The sequence below is a fragment of the Setaria italica genome, chromosome V (genome assembly GCF_000263155.2).
Source record: "Setaria italica strain Yugu1 chromosome V, Setaria_italica_v2.0, whole genome shotgun sequence".
Taxonomy (NCBI): Eukaryota; Viridiplantae; Streptophyta; class Magnoliopsida; order Poales; family Poaceae; genus Setaria; species Setaria italica.
The window spans coordinates 32,884,296-32,904,872 of NC_028454.1; the positions used below are offsets into that span (position 1 = coordinate 32,884,296).

At 48.3% G+C, this 20,577-nt stretch overlaps 2 protein-coding genes across 3 annotated transcripts; both read right to left on the reverse strand.

The window, feature by feature from the left end:
- Nucleotides 1–5,417: 5,417 nt before the first annotated feature.
- LOC101766942 lies at nucleotides 5,418–9,603 on the reverse strand. Of its 2 annotated transcripts, none has more exons than XM_012845757.2 (9): nucleotides 9,324–9,603; nucleotides 8,234–9,028; nucleotides 7,986–8,069; nucleotides 7,118–7,273; nucleotides 6,990–7,046; nucleotides 6,576–6,649; nucleotides 6,128–6,188; nucleotides 5,938–6,039; nucleotides 5,418–5,847 (listed from the first exon to the last, which is right to left on the reverse strand). In XM_012845757.2, exons 1-9 carry the CDS (start codon nucleotides 9,354–9,356, stop codon nucleotides 5,779–5,781), a joined length of 1,431 nt encoding a protein of 476 aa, XP_012701211.1. In that variant the 5' UTR covers nucleotides 9,357–9,603; the 3' UTR covers nucleotides 5,418–5,778. The 2 variants fall into 2 exon arrangements, with proteins under 2 accessions (XP_012701211.1, XP_004969509.1); XM_004969452.3 differs by having other exon boundaries at nucleotides 6,128–6,224.
- Nucleotides 9,604–14,633: 5,030 nt separating this feature from the next.
- On the reverse strand, nucleotides 14,634–18,771 carry LOC101767341 (trihelix transcription factor ASIL2). The gene is made up of 2 exons (XM_004969453.4): nucleotides 17,557–18,771; nucleotides 14,634–15,006 (listed from the first exon to the last, which is right to left on the reverse strand). The coding sequence occupies exon 1, from the start codon at nucleotides 18,546–18,548 to the stop codon at nucleotides 17,574–17,576; it is 975 nt and encodes a 324-aa protein (XP_004969510.1). The 5' UTR covers nucleotides 18,549–18,771; the 3' UTR covers nucleotides 14,634–15,006; nucleotides 17,557–17,573.
- Between the last annotated feature and the right edge of the window lie 1,806 nt (nucleotides 18,772–20,577).

A 20,577-nucleotide genomic window follows, 5' to 3' on the forward strand; every position in this document is an offset into this window, starting at 1 on the left:
TCAAGATGGATGTGCTCAAGATGATATCTATGTTAAGAGCCCTCAAATGATTATTGATCAATGTATGGCATGGATGAAAACTTTCAAGCTCAAGTGGAGGATCTAGAGTTTATATTTATTCTTGAGTATAGGTATGCCGTATTATCAAGAGGGATGCAACATTAGCTAATTGACAACACCAGAAGTGCTCTTAGTTGACCTGTGAGATTGGCCTTAAGAAAACCCTTGAGTGAGCTAACTGTCCCCACTCAACTAATAATGGTTGTTTCAACCAGTAGATGAACTATAAGTGAGTATTTGAGTGTTTTGGGGCTAACTCGGCCAAACTAGCCTAACTGGTTTGGCAGACCGATCTGACCGGGCTGGGGATTAGATAGCAAATAGCTAACTCAGTCGGCGGTTTGGCAGACCAGTCTAAGGGCAACGGCTAGTTTTTCAAACTAGACCAGTCTAATCGGTCTAGAAACCGGTCTGACCGGTCTGACCTGCCCCAACAGCTAATTTCTGGTTTGTGGGGTTATATATACCCCTTAGCCTCCTCCTTGAAAGGCTACTAGTTCCACACGACTTGAACACCATCTACTAACCAGAAGAGCTCTCCCCAACCTCTCTTTGTGAGACTTGAGTGATTCTTGAGAAATCTTTGAGTTGGGTTGAGAGAGTGATCTTGTGTGAGTATTAGTGAGTTGAAAAGAGCAATCCATAGCTTGAGCACTTGTGGTAGCTGTTGAGAAATCCTTTGAAGCATTTATTACTCTTGGAGGTGTGCCTCCTAGATGGCTAGGTGTCGCTAGCTAGCTCCCAAGGTGTGGTGAGCAGCGGCAAGTTTGTGAGGGCTGCGATCTTGCCTCCGCAAGGAAAAAGATCAACTAGTGGAGATGAGGAAAGTGGTTGAAAGATACCCGACTTGTTGGAAGGGAGTTGAAATAGACTCGTATTCTAATAGGCTCCTCAACGGAGACGTAGGATTCGTTGGGTTGAATCTGAGTTTCGGATAAACAAATCCTTGTGTCTTCATTTTGGTTTGCTCCACTTGTTGATTTCTAGCAATTTACTTGTGCTTCCACTTCGATCTATTTGGGTGTGCTTGTCTTGTGTGTAGGGACTATTTTTCCCTGTTGGAAATCATCTACAGAAGCCACCCTCCAAGTTTTGTTGGTGCTAGAAGTCAAGGAGAGACTTGAGCAGCACTTGAGTATCACCCTGCCTGGACCGGTCTGGTAAACCGGTTTGACCGGTTTAGCTTGGACAGTGCTGCTGAGTGGGTTGAAGTTTTATAAATTGATCATCTCACCTATGCACCCCCACTCTAGGGGACATCTCGGTCCTTTCAAGCCTGAGAATATGTAGTGACAACATTTCACTGTTTATAGCATCATCTACCACCTTGTGAACCTTCTCTAGTGGGAAGGCATCTTTTGGATAGGCCTTGTTTAGATCGGTGACGTCTATACACATTCTCCATTTGCCTTTCTTCTTCTTGACTGGGACCGTGTTTGCCAACCACACAGGGTACATGACTGGGCGTATCACATTTGCATCAATTAGTCTTTGAACCTCTGATTTGATAGCTTGTATGTTGTCCTCCGATATTTTTCGAAGTTGTTGTTTTTTGGATCTCATGGTTGTTTTTATTTCTAGCTTGTGTTCTATTATATCTCTGTCGACCCCTTGCGGATCACTTGTGGACCATGCGAGGACATCTTTGTTTTTGTTTAAGAACTCAATTAGCTTTTTTTCTTCGTCGAGCTCGAGGTTAGCCCCAATTATTACAGCTCTGTCTAGAATGCAATCATCTAGTAGCACTCTTTTGGTTTCACCATTGGTGCTTCCTTTCACCTTTTCTTTGTCTCTTTTAAGCTCGACTTATGGTTTTTTCTTCTCTAATAGCTCAGGCTCGTCGGGGCTTGTTAAGTGGTGTACATTTTTTTTGGCCCGAGGTTGCACCTTTTTTAATGTTCCTGGCTGTTTGTTGGTCGCCATAGATTGTGATGACTCCTTTCATGGCTGGGATCTTCATACACTGAAATAGTTGCCTTATTGCTGCGTCAAATTTGTTGATGAACCCTCTGCCAAGGATAGTGAAATATGGATAGCACATCTCGACAATATCAAACGTTATGTGTTCTGTTCTGGTGTTGTCTAGGTTTCCAAATGACACCGAAGTGATATTTTCCCCAAGGCTCTAAATGGCCTTCCCCCGAAGCCAAGCAATGGCACTTCTGCCGGCTGTAGTAGATGAGGATCAATTTTCATTTCTCTAAACGTATTTGCAAAAATGATATCCGCTGAGCTTCCATTATCGATTAATAGTTTTCCAATTTTCCACCCTGCTACAATGGCCTTGATCACCATCGCATCATTATGTGAGGTTGTCATTAGTTTGAAGTCCTCTTTTATGAAGGAGATAGGCATGTGTGCCCATTCTAGCTTGGCTGGTGGTCCATCGGGGATGATGGAACTTACTTGTCTGAAGTAATTTTGTTTCTGCCTTTTGTTCTCGAACTCAAGAGAAGATCCCCTTGCAATTGACATGATCATGCCGTAGGTAGGCAGAGTGTCTGAATCGGTTTCTATGTTTTCGAGTTGCGAGGATCCTTCTGGTATTGGCATTATCATGCCGTAGGTGGGTAAGGTTTTGGGGTTGTTGTTTTGGGTGTTGTTGGGCTCTGCGTTAGGTATTTGGTTGGGTAGGTTTGGTGGGGGTAGTGCTATTTCGTGTAAAGGCTAGGAAGGTGTGAAGCTTGCAGTTTGCGAGGCTTGCTAACTTTAGGGTTGAAATTGTGGCGAATGTTGCCACATCATGGCAGGTTTAAAGTTTGTGAGGTTAGTATTTGGGTTTGTATGTGGATAAGCTTGGAAGTATGGTTGTTGTGGCCAGAAAGAGGTATGGTGGATAGTTTTGGGTGCTGCGGCAACTCTTTTTTCTTCAGCTATTCTTTCGAAGGTCTTTTTTGTTTCTAGGCAAAAGTCGGTTGTATGATCTAGTTGGTTTCCATGAAAAGTGCAATAAAATATTCGAGGTTGATTGTTTTGGTTGTGCGGCCTGGGAGGTCCTCTACCTCGGCCTCTTCCTCTTCCGGCGTGACCGCCTCTCTGGCCATTGCTATAATTTGCTTGCTATTGTTGCTGAGGTTGTCTACTATTATCTTGGTTTTGTTATTGCGAGGATTGAGCACCCTCGATTGGTAGGACATGTTGAGCTAGATTGGTAGGACATGTTGAGCTAGGCATGATTGTTGATGTTGAGCAAAATTGTAACTTGAAGCTTGCCAATTTTGGTCTTTTTGAGATTGCCTTTGGCGATTTCTTTCCATCACTCTTTTTCTATGATCCTCATCCGACCTGCAATACTTTTCCAACTCGGCGAACAAAGCTTCCATGGCTTTTGGCTTTTCTCTTGTTAGGTGCGAAGCTGTTGGGCCTGGGGCTACCCCTCTGATGCAATCTGCTATGGTTACACTCTCATCCACATCTGGAGTTTGCGATTTTAGCTGCACAAATCTTCTAATTGGCCAGGGGCTCTTTGTCTTTCTGGATGCAATGAAACAAGTCACTTGGGTTTGATGTTGCTCGATGGAACCTTGCAAGTTTTGTATTAGCTTGGTTTTGAGGTCTATCCAACTGTAAATTGACTACGGTGGAAGTAGCGAGTACCAGTTTAGTGCTGCTCCTTCGCAGGCTATAATTAGAGACTTGGCTAAAACCATATCATCTCCTCTAGCAGATGCTACTGTAGCTTCGTAGCTCATGAGGAACTGGTGAGTGTCATTTTGCCCATCGAATTTTGGCAGTGTGACCACATTGTAGGTTGTGGGCCATGGAGCCGTTTGCAAGCCCAAAGACAATGGAGAGTTTCTAACAACTATTACGTAAGCATTTGTCATTGTTGGGGCGTTGTGCCTAACGAGGTTGGGATTTGCATGCGTGATAGGTGTGTCGTTCATGACATGCTGCTGTCTCGAAAGCAGTGGTTGTGGTGGCGTGGTTTGCAGGTATTGCAGCTCATCCAACTCCTCTTGCAATTCCGCTAGCTGTTTTTTTTGCTTTATTTAATTTCGCTATTTTGTTGACCGCTAGCCATTGTGCTTCCAATTCTTGGGCAAATCTTTCATGTTCGTTTTTAGTGCTTCGAGCTGCTTTAAATCGAGGCCAATTCTTTTTTTGCCTCCCCGAGTAGATCGTTTCTTGTGCTTGTTTCTGTTTTGTGTTTGTTTTGAAGTCTCCGAGTCAGCACTTTTCTTCTCCCTCCTTGTTCCTAAACTAGCCTCAATTCTTTTCAATTTCTCCAGAGTGTCTGTATTGTCTTGATCAATATGAACGAGCCCTCTCTCTTGCTCTCTTTCACCCTCGGTGATTTCCTGCGGTGCAGTCTTCTTCTTCTTTGGTGATGGCATCGCGGGTTGTTTTGTAGCTGAGAACACGGTGGGCACCCTGTTGGTCTCAAAGGAACTCAACACCAACAGATGTATGAATGGAAAGAGATAACACTTGTAAGTTCTAAAAAACAATAAGTCTCTATTTACAACGGGGTAGGGCTCCCCTGACCCGTGAGCCACTTTACATTCCGGAAATGTCCCTTCTCAACTACTAAATTCCTAGAATATGTCGTACATAAAATCATTAGGGTAAAGTGTACAAATTGAATTCCTCTATGCAGTCACGCTTCTCATGCCTTCATCTTCTTAACCTCGGGATTTCACCTTTGTGCTAGATCCAGCTTCCAGCCTTGCGTCATCACCCTCGCGCTAGGTAAAACCTCCAACCTCGTGGTGCTTGGTCCGTTCGTGGTGCTTGGTCCGTTCGTGGTGCTTCAAGAGCTTGTAACCTCACGACATCTTCACTTAGGTTCCATCCCTGAGTAAAGAGAAGAAAAGGTGATAGTTTGGTGCTCTTTGAACGCTCGAGGGTTACATCCCTGAGTGAAGAGAAGAAAAGGTGATAGTTTGGTGCTCTTTGAACGCTCGAGGGTTAGCTCGATTGGAGTTCGGTCATCAGCCAATAGTTGTCAGCTTCGAATCCCAAAGTAACGAGGAATATGGGAGGATCCGAGTTTTATTACAGAATAGCCTCCATAAGAAGTTGTGAGGTTAATCAAGTTTTGTTCCTTGATCCAGAAGTTGCGAGGTTCGAGAGTTTCTAACTGAAGTTGCGAGGTTCGAGGGTTTCTAACTACTAACGGCGCTCGAGGTTGCTTAGTTTTTGGGTGATACCAACAAACAGGAACAAGAGCTCAGTCAAATCCAACATGGCAACACGAGAACAATCACCCGAGAAAAATTCAACAAACAGCGTATCAGGCAAGACGACCTGATAATAACCTTTTCCCAACGTGGCTCAGTCAAATTCAACACGCAGTATAACTGAAGAAAATCAACAGATATCATACTGGAACAGACGAACTGCATAAAAACAGATTGCAAAAACAAAAGCTTTAGATCTCCAAAAATTAAGTAACCTCATTTGTAACTGGAAGTTGGAACTCCAATTACAGAGCGCAATGTCAGCCCTTCACACCCATGTCAGCAAGCCTCTATGCATGTCATGCCACCTAAAAAAGGGTATACAACAACTGGAAATAGGAGCTTTGCAGTGCCGTCTTTCACAGCAATAAAAAGCTCCACACCATTTAAATGCTCCCTCCTCAGATAACCACACAGGTCAGAAGAGAGCACAAGTCAACAGCAGAATGTACAGATTGCAGCAGTACCAATCCCACCTATTGGTCAGCTAATCTACATTTCATGCTACCGCAAAAAGCATGGCGGATGATACAGCCTACTGTGAGAATACAGTTGACTTGCAAACAGGGCACGAGATCCTCATCCCGAGCCACCTGTCGATGCACTGCAGAAGACAAGATGGATCCAGTAAAGATGTTAACCAGAACATTAGGACAGGAAACGGTTCTAATCAATTCTGAGTGTTCGCCTGTACCTCTTTGTGAAACTTGTGCATGCATGGCAGATGCCGGAGGCAGTCACCAGCAGCAGGACAGTCCAAGCATATAGGACAGGGTTCATCGGAGCAACTATCACCCTGACAAAAGGAAAAGAATGGAGTCAAATAGGGCTGCAAAACAAGGGAAAAGGAATGCGGATCATCATGAGTAAGACTGAATCCGAACCTCAACTAGTGACAGTGGCAGGCTGTTTATTTGATCATCAGAAGCACCTCTGTGATAGTTGCTGGAATCAAGTGCTATGAGGTTCTCATAGTCATCACTAACAAACAGTATACAAAACTAATCAATCAGAATGGACATGCAACAACCCATGCAAGGAAGAAACACATCAAGAGGGTCTCAATTCATACTGCAGGATCCATGGGACAAGCAATTTAAGCAACCTACAAGCTATTGCACTCCCCACATGAGCTGATTGGAGTATTAGCACTTTAGTAATATGAAACTTTGCAGAATGTGTTACCAGATAAACAACATTCGATACAATACAAATCAACCAAACATGATAGCAAAGCATGGAATTCTGAAAATAAGAGAATGTATGGTTGCAGAAATTTCCACCAAACAACAATGTTTGAAAAGAAAATGCCACAGAACAGAAAATACTTACTCATCAGAATCTGGAGAAAATGTATCCCCACAGTTATCAAATGCTTCAGCAAGTGAGTCCAGTACAGCCATTCTCTACATGTTACCAAACAAAAAACACAGCATGCTTACTATGACTTTAATATTGAAATTGTATTAGAGCAGTATCCTTCTTTAGATCTAGTGAGGGATGTGAAAGGAGACTTTTGCTTTGGTACTATCCCTCCATATCAAAATTAACCTATTGACATATTGAGTGGCACTTTATATACTTTTACTGTAACTATCACCACAAGCCAAGCGTTGTGGGTATTTAGGTGTATACAAGCTGCTTGTAGTACACACTCTGTATTCGTAAAGCAGACGAGAAAACTAGGTAAATCCTCTCAAAATTCCGAAGTAGAATGATTTTCTAGAATATAAAGTATGTTCTAACCGTTTCTAGATCCATGTCTTCTCTGAAGCATCCCCTGGTCAACTGAGAGATAAGCATCTGAGAATGAGAAAATGTCAGGGCACAGGACAGAGGTAGAGGTTCAAGAAATTAGTTTATAAGCATCTCACATCGCGTTGTGCCGCTTGCGGGCAGTTAGTGTTTCTTGGCAAACTTCTGCTTGACACTGGAATTGGAGTACGATTGGGTGCCCAAGAAGCAGAACTTTGAACAGGTGAGTGCCGGCCAAATGAATACAAGTGTGCCATTGATCTGTCCCTCTGGCTCTGGGGAGAACAAGAGTACACTTTTTTAGAAAAAAAAAGGATGCTACTGAAAGCCAGATAAATAGTAACTGAGAAATGGAATGCCATAGTAAAAAGGAGAGAACATGGACATAGGTCAAGGAGAGGATTCATATAAATGAGAATAGGAATAGACATGAAATGTCACATAGCCAATACATGGTAATACATAGGTACAAATTTAAAATGTAAGTCAAGAATGGAGCAATAAGAGATACTCCCTCCGTCTCAAATTACCATTCGTTTTAACTTTTTTCTATATACATAGCTTTTGATATGTACCTAGATATATACTATGTCTAGATACATAGCAAAAGTTATGTATCTTGAAAAGCTAAAACGAATTGTAATTTGGGACGGAGGGAGTACTTGTTAAGCTATAATAGTATATTACTTCTACTGAGACTTGGTTTCTATTTAATGGACCCACCAAGTGCTGAATTTTATACGGTTACAGTTACAGGAATACAGGCAAACATCATGATATGCATCCTCTTGCAGTTCCAATACTTGATAGGATGCAATCGACAAACTTGACTAAGTTGTTCCATAACTTTCGAACAGAACTATCAGGATCAACATATCAGTTCATAATTAAAGCAATTGGTTATGCATAAACATGTCTACATGACTTTCACAATCCAGAAAACAACACCTTGTACTGTACTATGCATCAAGCCATGCAACAACTTACAGAACTAGACTGCCCTTCTCTTGCAGCAAATCTGGCATGCTCAGCATCTTGCTCATGTAATGTCCAGGCTATTGTCATATCAACCTGCAAGAGTGCAAGATGTCAGAAATAAGTGAGCTATTTGTGGCATAGACAGAAAATCATCAGAAGCAGACACACGAACAGAAAAATCAACTAAGAAACATAAATTAGTTGAAAAGACACCAAAACACGGAAATATTAAGATTTGAGTAGTCCAGTATAACAACCGATTCAGAATGCTGAGAGCCTGGCTGTTCCTGATTGAGCTGCTCCTGAAGCTTGCGGGCAAACACCTCATCATCCTCAATTTGCCTGGTTCTCAACTGATGCTCATCAGGAAGAGGAAAGTTCAGCCCTTTGATCCTCGAAAGCCATGTTGAGCTACTATCTTCCATAATAAAATCATCACATGCAGAAACTTCACGATTAGCTAGAGAGCCTTCAGTGAACATCCCAACCCCATTTTCTCTCTTGCCAGCATCCCACGGGTACCCCGGTGTGTTGGAAGGATCAGCAGGTCTTGCACCAAGAATACCCTTCCAGCGATCACCTGCTGCAGCAGAACCATTGTGATACTCCTTGCTCTCTGATCCTTGTGGCAGCAAAGTGACCGAGTTGCGAAGCTGATCACCCCAATCACCCCAACCACCCCAACACCCAGCTCCAACATCTCCATCGTCTCCAGCCTTGCGCTTGCTCACCAGTTCACTCCAAGGATCCGTCCCAGCTCCCACGACGCCACGAACATCACGGAGCGATTCTCCACGGAGCTTAGGAGGCCCCGCCGCCCACGCGCTCTCCCCGTCGCCAACCTTCTCCTTCCCTTTCTTCGCCACGTCGCTGGGCTGACGCAGCGACCTCGCCGCACCCTCTTGCCTGGAGAGGCTGTCCACGCCGCCGCCTCCACCCTCGCGATCAGCACCTGTCCACGCCTGACGCGCGGGACGCTTGTGCTGAGGCGAGTGCGCCGACACCTCGTCCTCGGAGTCCGATGACAAGTCCACCACCTGCACCTCCATCCCCTGCAAAAAATTGGGGAAATGCCATGAGGATCAAGGGCAAGCCCGACGCGAAATTTTTGGAAAATAAGCTCCACAGACACAAGGGAAATTTGGGGAAATGCCAAGAGGATCAGAGGCGCGCTCTATGCAAAAAATTTGGAAAATAAGCTTCACAACTACAAGGGAAAAAATCGCAAAAGGCGGACGGATTGGAGGATCCAATCCCTCCCAGAAACCGAGACGTGGAACCGATTGCTCGCAGAAATGGAAATGGAAAAATAAGAACCGAAATGAACCCCCAACGAGTACTCCTTACCAGCGAGGGAAAATACAAATCCCGAATCCGCATAAATCCTCCCCGCCCGCACCAGTCGAGGAGAGATGGGGAAGGGCAGCGAGCTACGGGAGAAGAATTCGAGGTGAGATGTTCCCGTGGGCGGGGGCTTGGCGAAGCGCCCGGCGGTGCAGTGAGGCTTCGAGGGTTCGTCTGGTGATCGGGGGAGCTGGGGAGGTCGCGAGGACCCGGCCGCCGGTGAGGGGATCTCGAAAAGTTTGAGGCGCAGGAGAGAGTGAATTTTGGGCCAACGGGGACACGTGTAAAAGGCTTTCTTTAGGAAACTGTAAAGACCACCTGTGTAAGTACTAAGAGCATTTCTAGTAGATTGAGGGAATCCACCCTCGCAATTTTTGGATTTTGGACATGCATTCTTCAGGAGATCCCTCTCTTTCCATCTGACATGTGGGATCCACCTGTCAGTGACCAAATCAACCTTCTTCCCTCTTCTCCTCCTCCCTCCCTCTCCTCTCCCTTGCCTCTCCACCCATAGCAGGGCGGCGGCGGCGCCCGACCTTGCGTTGAAGACTGGCAGCAGGTGGATCGGCTCGGGGATGGCCGGCGGGGTGGATCGCTCATGGAGGGTGAGGGCAGCCAGTGGCGCACATGGCAGTGCGTCCAGCAACGAGCGCAGAGGGCGAGGGCGGCCGGTACCCAGCGGCGCGTGCGGAGGGCGAGGGTGGCTGGCGACAAGTGGTGCGCACGGAAGGCGAGGGCCCCAGCACCGGCGACCATGGCGTGGGTGGCCAGCTTTCTTGTATCGAGCGCCCATGTGGCCGGTGGACGGCGAGGTTGCCGACGGTGGTGTTGGTGGGGACGGCGAGGCGACCAGAGGGTGGATCGAACGACCACCATTTCTGACATGCCTGTAGATCGGACGGTTGTAGAGAAAAGGGGTGAGGGCGGCCAGTGGCGCACATGGCAGGGCGTCCGACGGCGAACGCAGAGGGCGAGGGCGGCTGATGCCCATCGGCGCGCATGGAGGGCAAGGATTGCCCCAGCACTGCAACCATGGTGCGGGTGGCCGGCAGCGAACGAGGAGGGCGTGGGTGGCCGGCGACCGGTGGCGCGCACGAAAGGCGAGGGCCCCAGCACCGGCGACCATGGCGTTGGTGGTCGGCTTTCTTGTGTCGGACGCCCAGGTGGCCGGTGGAGGCGAGGTTGCCAACGGTGGCGCTGGTAGGGACGGCGAGGCAACCAGATGGTGGATCGAACAACCACCATTTCTCACACGCCTGTAGATCTGATGGTTGCAGAGAAAAAGGGTGAGGGCGGCCAGTGGCGCACATGGCAGGACGTCCGACGGCGACGCAGAGGGCGAGGGCGGCCGGTGCCCAGCGGCGTGCGCGAAGGGCGAGGTCCGCCCCAACACCACGACCATGGTGCGGGTGGTCGGCGACGAGCGCGGAGGGCGAGGGTGGCCGGCGACCAGTGGCGCGCATGGAAGGCGAGGGCCCTAGAACCGGCGACCATGGCGTGGGTTACCGGCTTTCTTATATCGAGCGCACAGGTGGCTGGTGGACGGCGAGGTTGCCGACGGTGGCGCTGGTGAGGACAGCGAGGCGACCAGAGGGTGGATCGAACGGCCACCTTTTCTGACACGCCTATAGATCGGACGGTTGTAGAGAAAAGGGGTGAGGGCGGCCAGTGGCGCACATGGCAGGGCGTCCGGCGGCGAGCGCAGAGGGCGAGGGTGGCCGGTGCCCAGCGGCGCGCGTGGAGGGCGAGGGCCGCCCCAGCACCGCGACCATGGTGCGGGTGGCCGGCGGCGAGCGCGGAGGGCGAGGGTGTCCGACGACCGCTGGCGTGCACGGAAGGCGAGGGTCGCAGCACCGACGACCATGGCGTGGGTGGCCGGCTTTCTTGTATCGGGCGCCCAGGTGGCCGGTGGACGGAGAGGTTGCCGATGGTGGCGTTGGTGGGGACGGCGAGGTGACCAGAGGGTGGATCGAACAGCCACCATTTCTGACACGCCTGTAGATCGGACGGTTCCAGATAGAAGGGGTGAGGGCGGCCAGTGGCGCACATGGTAAGGCGTCCGATGACGAGCGCAGAGGGCGAGGGCGGCCGGTGCCCAGCGGCGTGCGCGAAGGGCGAGGGCCATCCCAACACCATGACCATGGCGCGGGTGGCCGGCGGCGTGCACGGAGGACGAGGGTGGCCGGTGACTGGTGGCGCGCACGGAAGGCGAGGCCCCCAGCACCGACGACCATGGCGTGGGTGGCCGGCTTTCTTGTATCGGGCGCCTAGGTGGTTGGTGGATGACGAGGTTGCCGACGGTGGCACTGATGGGGACGGCGAGGCGACCAGAGGGTGGATCGAACGGCCACTATTTCTCACACGCCTGTGGATCGGACGGTTGCAGAGAGAAGGGGTGAGGGCACCCAGTGGCGCACATGGCAGGGTATCCGGTGGCGAGCGCAGAGGGCAAGGGCGGCCGGTGCCCAGCGGCACGCGCGGAGGGCGAGGGCCGCCCCAGCACCGCGACCATGGCGCGGGTGGTCGGTGGTGAGCGCGGAGGGCGAGGGTGGCCGGCGATCGGTGGCGCGCACGGAAGGCGAGGGCCCCTACACCGGCGGCCATGGCGCGGGTGGCCGGCTTTCTTGTATCGGGCGCCTAGGTGGCCGGTGGACGGCGAGGTTATCGATGGTGGCGCTGGTGGGGACGGCGAGGCGACCAGAGGGTGGATCGAACGGCCACCGTTTCTCACACGCCTATAGATCGGACGGTTGCAGAGAAAAGGAAGAAAGGGAGAAGGAAAGGGAGATAGGTGAATTCCCACGAAGAGGGAAGGGAGGGGGAAGAAAGGGGATTAAAAAAATAAAGGAGAAAGAGGAATAGAAAGTGAATCTTGCTCGAGCAAGATTTCTCCCCTAAATCCCAATAAGGTAAGGGGAAAGGGGACTACAGAGATGCTCTAAGTTTGGTCGAAAAACTACTCAAATATGCATATAGTTAAGCCATTTCAACACATTTTTATAAATTACATAGCTTTACAAATATTAGATACTTCTAAAAGTAAACTGTTAGCACTTTTAGAGATTCCATAAAAAATCATTGATGGGAGTTTAAAGTGAGTTCACTATTTGTAAAATAAAAGAAAAAAAATCGATGCAGCGTAATGAATACGCTTAATGCAAGTACTTGAATAAATTTGACTCAGCTAGCTTGCCATATAATATATCGTTGAAAATGGATTCATTCGGTTAAGCATGTGCAAACTCGGTGCTTTTTACAATAAAACTAAGAAAAAAACTAAAATGAGGGAGCTTTCATTTTAAACCTAAATCAAAGAGCCCCTCGATTTAGAAATGAAATGCAAGATGGGGGAGAAGATTGCCGGGCGTGATTTTTGCAGAAAAGGGAAAGATCCAAATGGATTAAGAAAGTGACAACTCAGACTCTAGCGATGGTGGCGCTCCGGTAAAGTTAGGGTTCGGATTCGTTCGTGATTTCGGGATTTAGGGTTACCTGTCGTGCCCAGGATAGAGGGAGCTCCTGAGTAGGCTGTCGGCCGGCGGTAGAGGCATGTTGTGGGTGGGACCGTGAGGCGATGGGGATGCCACTCGCCGCAGTGGTGGGAGACAACCGATGGGCGGTGAAGACAGTGGGGGTGCCACCTGAGCCGGGTGGGAAGCGCTTGTAGTAGGGGCGTTGGCTCATTCGCGACGGTTGTGGTTGTGGGCGCAGGCTCCGGTGGTAGTGGCGCTGCCAGATCTGGCTGGGAGGCGGGGGGTGGTAAGGGCTCATCCAAGGAATTGGCGTGGATTGAGAATGAGAGGAGAAGTAGGGGAGATGTGCAAGGGAGCCAAAAAGAAGATAGACGGATGAGTTAACCTTTAATGGAGAGTGAGAAATCCTATCCAACGTTTGATAGTTTTTCTTATATAACTTGCAATGTTTTAGATTCGTGCGAATAACATCAGCGGTTAGATTGTCACACCCATCCTCCTCAACCCTAGCAACTCGTCCACCCCACGCGCCGCCACCTTCTCATTTTGCTCCATGCACCGCCGTCGCCTCCCTGCGCCGGTGCTGCCTGCCTCCACCGTGTTGCCTGCCTACGCCGCCATCGCCGTTGACCCTGTCGTGCTGCTCGGCTCCACCGCGACTACCGCCCTACACCATTGCACCATTGCGGCTTGCCTTGCCAACCCTGCCGCGACTGCAATCCTTCCCGACCCCACAACAACCTATCTCCATCGACTCTGCCGCGCCTGCTGGGCTACGCTGCCCCATCATGCTGTTGTACGCCATCCCATTGAAGAAGAAGATGGTCAATTTTATTTTTAAAACGTTGGTCTTTCTTTCGAAGAAGTTTGAACATTATTGAAAATGTTGAAACAGATTGTGTAAAATGTTGAATGTGGAATATTTTTTTCAAAATGTTGATGTATGTATTAGAAAATTTTGAATTTAATACTATTAAATATTGGACTAACTTTTTGAAAATATTGAATCTATTATGATGATATGTTAATTTATATTTCTAATTGACCCTGAAGTTTAATCAGCTTGCGCAAGTACCATAGGAGCCCCGTTGAGAGCACCCTCCATGTAGTTGTTTCTTGAAAATAAATAGGGCCTGAGCATTTGCAACAAAATGCTTACATGGAAGATATCAACTAACACTTTGACCACTACTTATATAGTAATTTTTTCTACATTTTCTCAATTTTCACCGAAAGTAACATTCAAGGAGTAAAATATTTTGAAAAATGCATTTATATTGTCGCTATAACAAGGAGGGAGCGTGCAATCTCTTCTACCCTTCCATCCTTAATATCAGCAAAAAGAATAAACCTGCTGAATATAAACTGAATTGTTTTTGCACTTCAAAGCTTGTAAAAAAAGACTCTCCCCTTCATTACTTTTCTACCCAAGGGTAAGAAGAATCAATTAGTTATTACAACGATGTGCATGCACCGGATGCCGTTCGGCTGTGGTGCATTCATTGCGTGCGCCTTGGCGGTCCACCTTTTTCCCGAAAAGAGGCATAAAGCAACAGTGAAGACTGAACTGGAGGACTTGATGTCGAACCTCACTGGTGAAAAACCTCGCGGAGCAGCAGCGGGCAGCGGCTTGCAGCTACATTCACTGTTCACATGCCCCGATGCACGTGACCACTGACGAGGGCCGGGGACAAGTGAGCATACTGCATACCTGCTCTCTGATGGCTGATACTGCATACCTGCACTGCATACGAATGCTGGTTCTCTTTAAGCTCTAGTTCAATTGTGGTGTATGAATATGATGAAATATTGAAATCAGTGATAGATGAATGGAAATGCATTGGTCAAAGCCGTATGCCAATAATTCAATCAGTGAATCCATGACATGGGGTAAAATTTAGAATTGAACTGCTCCATTTAAAGTTTAGTTACAAAACTCATGAGAACCGCAAAAGAAACCAAAAGATAAAAGGGCTTAGTTTACATGACTCCGTTCAGCGACTCATCAAAACTATAAAAGGCAAGGGAAAGGAATTAGATCTGTCGTCCACACTTCGGGATGGATTGGCGAGAACAGGGTATCGCGCTATTAGCAAGCTTGCTCTGTTTCGCACTACCAACTTCAGGCCGTCTATATACCAAACTGCTACCAATGAACCTAGTGGATCTTCATCGAAGGACGATATCATCTCGTTAGCTTGGCTCCTAACAATCTGAAAAGAATAGAAATCAATAATGTATCAGTACATCATACTGCCGCCCGACAGAAGTAAAAGATCTTTTTCTAGCCACAGGTCTGATGATGATGTGCAAACTACAAATCTGATCATAAAGTACAAACTACAAATCTGACATTGAAGCTAAAATTACAAAGCTGATCATCAGAAATGGCTTAAGCATGGTGTGAAGTAAATTTCAACTGTAATATCTGAACAACGCTTGCAAGATCAATAGAGGGAAATACAGTAACAGGTACAGAAATGATGCAACAAGACAGCTCTGCGCGCACATATTTTCTTATGATACTTCCTAGGAGTGATTGGCATGCAACCAAAGTACTAATTCTTGTTACAATCTAACCAATCAAATGATCTTTTTTCTTTGGTATCATCACATCTCTGGAAGAACTGACTAGAATAGAAGAGAATGCAACATTGGGGAAAAACCATTAGGTAAAGCAGTAAATGATACCAGGGGTTGTATAAAAATTTAACTAAAAAAGTTCAATAAATATCAGTAGACACCAAAAGTCACACAGCATACCAAGGGCATTTAAAGGCTACAAGCTCAGTATTTGAAATTGAAGGGGGTACTCCTCAGGCTTTGATTTGGGCGAAAAAGTGTTTGCCAATATCAAAACAAACGCCAATTTTGCACATCAAAACAGACTGCAGCCTATGCACAGCAGGCAAGAACTGCACTTAACAGCACAAGTAAAAATTTCTCATGTTACTTCTATGATACATTGGTTATTAATGGTTAGATACTTAGATGAGCTAAGTTTAGTTTAATCTATGGTCAGAGGTGGCTAATGACCAATGCAGTTAACAGTTTTGCCCTGCTCCTGTCTACCAAAAAAGAAAAATAATATTTTAAAAAGCAATCTGATACCATAAGATAACCAGGCATGTACAATTATGCACACTAATGAACTAACAAGAAATACCCGCAGATCAGCCTGGCAACAGTCAGGTAAACTGCAGAAACGGGTGAGTGGGGGTGGGGGGGGCGACAACTTGCAGAGAATGGCTAGGCTGGGAGAGAGGTTGGGGGCATGGGTAGTTTTGTCCATTAGAAATGCAAGGGGATAAGTTGGTGTGTAACTGAAAGAATTTTGGAATAGTGATGGTATGGATCAATGTATTCACTTCCTGATGGTATAGATGCAAATATGCCAAAAACAATGCACCACCACCACCTCAAGCAAGTTGGAATAAGCAGTGAAATTACATCATACTTCCTCCAATCCCAAATATAAGTCCATTTGGACTTGCTCTAATTCAACTTTTTTAGCTTTGACCATCAGTAACTAAAATGTTACATACAGATTGGTAACATGACGTCGATGTTACTAGGTTCACCGTAGAAATACTTAAATAATGTGTAACTCTTTTTATTTAAAATAATACATTTTTTATAGATACTGTTAGTCAAATGCAATATGGAGACCGTGTCAATGTCCTAGTGGACTTACATTCGGTATTGGAGGGAATATATCACATTGAATATGAACAGCAGATTCTGAGTATCATCATTCATGCATATTAATTTCATTTGTGTAAGGACAGACGCGAGCTTCTTTCTATTTTAAAAAGAATGGAAACAATTGTGAGGATCTAAACTTGAAATATCTGAAGAACAAGCCGTATACACAATCAGGAAATCAGAAAAAAGCATACCATTCTACAAAGCCAAACTAGAGAACAATTTTAATTTCGTGCCAGTTCATGAAAACCTAGTTCAAGGGCAGGTCTTATAACTTATAAGTTAAAAATGCCTTCCATCAAGACAGAACTACCTAAAACCAGAAAAAGTACAGAACCCTCAAATTCTCAAAACAGGGACAACAAAGGATCACCATCATCCATATTGAACAAAACTTTCAGCATTCACAAGTACAACAGAAAAGCTAAAACTAAAAGCTAAGAAACCCCATAGTCTTGTACACCAAACACTAAACTTTGGCAGTTGCCAAGGCTCACATACACCATTAGAAAAAAAAACTATTAGACTTCCCGACCACAACTGGAAAGGAAAGCACAATTGCCCTATATCATCTTGGGACCACTGCATGTGTCAAATGAGAGAAACTGGGAAGTCAAAATTTGACACAGCAGAGGACCACATACACTAACAAAAACTACTAGGCTTCCCTTCCGAAAAGCCGGTGACAATGAAAAACATAACAAAGTCAGACAATATTGCAATGTCATAAATGAAGCTAAGGTCTCTCATCATGCAAGTTGCAACCAATCATGTATAAACAGAATTGGCCAAATAAATCAGAAGTGATATTGAACAAAGGTAGTAGAAATTGAATTCCTAAATTACATTGCTTACATGTCCTAAACCAGTAAATTTCCATCTCATCTAAGAAAAACTAAGCATAGTGTATTGCAAGGCATGTTTAAACACCTGCAGTACCTCCATGGTTTGTATCAAACAATGGCATGGACTTAGCAAACATACAAACAATCCACTACAAGTCTATCGCAGCAACCAACTGACTGAATCCTAATTTAAGCAGTGAAATCTTCCTTTACCTAACTCTTTCTTCAATTCAGAGGTAAGAAGGGCTGCTGAGGAACGGCAGTGCCGCTAGAGACATTAGCATCTCCGATGAAGCGTCACCCTTCCTGGCGTGCTTTGCCCTTGCAAGCTGCAGCTGCATGTCCACAAAAGCCTGCATACGCTTGAGCTCCAGATCCTTGAGGAACTTGATCCGCTGCCTCTCCATCTCCTCCGCATGCCTCTGCTTCGCGGCCTCCATGCGCTCGTACATATCCGCAAATGTCTCAATTGCCCTCGCTAGCTCCCCGAACCCACCACTCCCGCTGCTCATCTTCCTCTTGCTGCCGACAGCAGGAGCGGCGGCAGTGGCACCACCACCGGAGCGTGAAGATACAGAGCGCGACGGCGACTGCTGATAGCCGTCATCATCGTCGTAGTCGTTGTTGTAGCCGTCTTCTGATTCAGACTCCGTGGCAGCGGCGGCGGCTGCCGCGGCCGCCTTGTGGATGAGGTTCGCCGAGGGGAGATTGGAGCCGCGGTGGTAATTGGTGAGGGGGAGCGCCATGGGAAGCGGCGGTGGCGATTGCGGCGACGGGGAGCGCGACGGCGACCGGCGCCTCCTGAACACGGGCAGCGCGGCGCGCGGCGGGGACGGCTTCTTGCCGCCGCCGCCGCCGGCGGCGGCGCCGGAGAGCGTTGGCCCGACGAGGAGGTCGAGTTGGCCGTAGAAGGCCCACGGCGAGGACCCGCCGCGGGCGCGCTCGGCCTTGTACTTCTTCTTGAGCGTGTCGACGCGGTTCTTGCACTGGATGTCGGTGCGCGGCGGTCGGCGGCGCGCGGAGGCCCCCGGGCGGGAGTTGACGGCCTCGGCGACCTCCCGCCACTGCGGCTGGCGGAGGCTGCCGCGGTTGAGGTCGAGGTAGCGCGAGCCCCAGGCGTCGACGAGCGCCGCCGTCTCGCCCTCGCTCCAGCAGTCCTCCCGGTACGGCAGGTTCGGGTTCGGCGGCGGCAGCTTCCCGTCCATCGCTCCTCCTCCTGCTCCTCCTCCCAGATCTCTACGCCTCACGACGACGACCTAGCCCTCTCTCTCTCTCTGTCTCTCTCTCGCGGTTGCGCGTGGAGACGGACGGACGGACGGGTGGATAGATGTGGGGCGGCGGGCGAGGCAAGGGCGAGGAGAGGAGGCCGGGTGGGGAATAAAAGAAGGCGAGAGGGGCGGACGGGCGGCGAGGGGAGGAGCGCCGGCCCGTGGGCCGTGACGAACGCGACGCGGCACGTGGAGGAGCGGAGCGGATGCATGGGGGGTGCCGTGTGGGCGAGCGGCCGCCGTTGGATCGGCACCGTCGGTGGGGGCGGGTTTGACCGGGACACCGAGCCGGCGAGGGATTAGCTGTTGGCTGGCGCTGGGGACGGAGCTGGATTAAAGTCGGAGAGAGAGAGAGCGGCCTCGGCGTGGTTCGGTTGGCCGGCCGGCCGGCACGGCGCGGGATAAGGTGGTGGGGTGGGACGGAGTGGGCGGACGGACGTGCGGGTGCGAACCGGGGAAGTTACGCGGCTGGCGCCGCTCCGCGCGCCGTGCCGTGCCGTGCCGGTGGAGGACTCGTGAACCGATCGCGATTTCTTCGTGGCCTCGTGGTGGGCGGACGGACGGCTCGGCCTCGGCCTCGGCTGGCCGCCGTTCGGTCGGCGTGCGTTTCGGTTGGGGCGGGCGCCCGCGCCGAAAGAGATAGGTACGGCTGCAGCTAGCTGTTGGGCGGCGGCGTGGGAAACTCCGGAGGGGTATGCGCGCAAAGACCGCGCCGGAGGCTAGATAAGCCATTATGACTTTGAAGCCTATTACATTCGATTAGAGATCTGAATTCAACCTTTCAAAAGATAAGATTTCAACATTTTTTCAATAATAAATCAACATATCGAAAATTGCAGATTCAACAATTTAGAAAAGGTAGATTAACATTTAACAAAATACTACCTTCAACATTTTTTTCAAAAATATTTCAATATTTTTAGCGGATTGATTCAACATTTGTCAAATATGAGATCAACATTTTGAAAAAAAAATGGATTGCATCCAGCAACGGCATCCGGCGGCACCTGACGGTCGGCCCAGCAGCGCCCGACGGCAGCAATGGTGGCACACGGCAGCCGGTCAGGCAGCGGCGTCCCAACCGAGATCGGCGCCCGCAGACAGCAGCGGGGCGCGCGGGTGCCGGCAGGGCGAACGGCGCGGTGAACACGGTGCTTGTGGGCAGCGGTACCGGGCGAGAGAGGGGGGTAGGGGTAGGAAGAGGAGGCACATCCAACGGATAAAAATATTTGCACAAACATTATACACGGGAAGGTACGTAACATATGAGCTTCCGAAAGCCGGATAGGATTGGCGATGGGTTACCCGCTATCGACGGTTGCGGCTTTGTTTACGGCGGCTCCTTTGGCATGCCGAGGTACGCGGGGAACGAGTCACGCTGCCGCTAGTCATTAGCACTCGGTCATGGCTGCGGTTGCTTCTCGCTGTTTTGGCTTCTCACCCTCATTTTCACTATGCTAGTGAGTTGTGAGTCAAACTAGCATTATTGCCAAGAACCGAAGAACCTTGCTTACACTATTGGATGACTTGGCATGCTGCCATGAAATCGGACCAAAATAAAAAAAAATTGAGGACTAAAGTTGACAATGTGACAGTTGAAGAGCGAATTCGAGTTTTGGAGAAAAGTTGAGGGATGAAATGACCATTCCACTTCTTCTGATGTTTTTGTGGTCAGTGATTCCTACTTGAATAAGAGGGTCATGAACAGGAATTGGCTTTGAAGAGCACGGATCAAGGTTGACTTTTGTTCAACGGAGGCGAAATAAGCTTGAACTTGTACGGTTATGCAAGTATAAAAAACATGATGTGGTGTGGCAGTGCAGACTCTGATGTTTCATTCCAATTGGGAGTTTCTTTTCATGATTCCTAACAGTACCATGTCATCTAATATGAAATTAGATTGTTGAATGAAGCATACGCAATTTCATTTCATGATTTCATATGTTAGACATTAGACATAGAGTTT

Bases quoted from the DNA above. Each gene is read 5' to 3' on its own strand.
- LOC101766942 (XM_004969452.3), bottom strand. From the start codon at position 9,356: ATGCGGATTCGGGATTTGTATTTTCCCTCGCTG. The intron at 6,650-6,989 runs GTTAGAACATAC...GGTAACATGTAG, and splicing joins AAGACATGGATCTAGAAACG to AGAATGGCTGTACTGGACTC. The intron at 6,040-6,127 runs GTTCGGATTCAG...TCCTTTTGTCAG, and splicing joins TGCCACTGTCACTAGTTGAG to GGTGATAGTTGCTCCGATGA.
- LOC101767341 (XM_004969453.4), bottom strand. From the start codon at position 18,548: ATGGACGGGAAGCTGCCGCCGCCGAACCCGAACCTGCCGTACCGGGAG.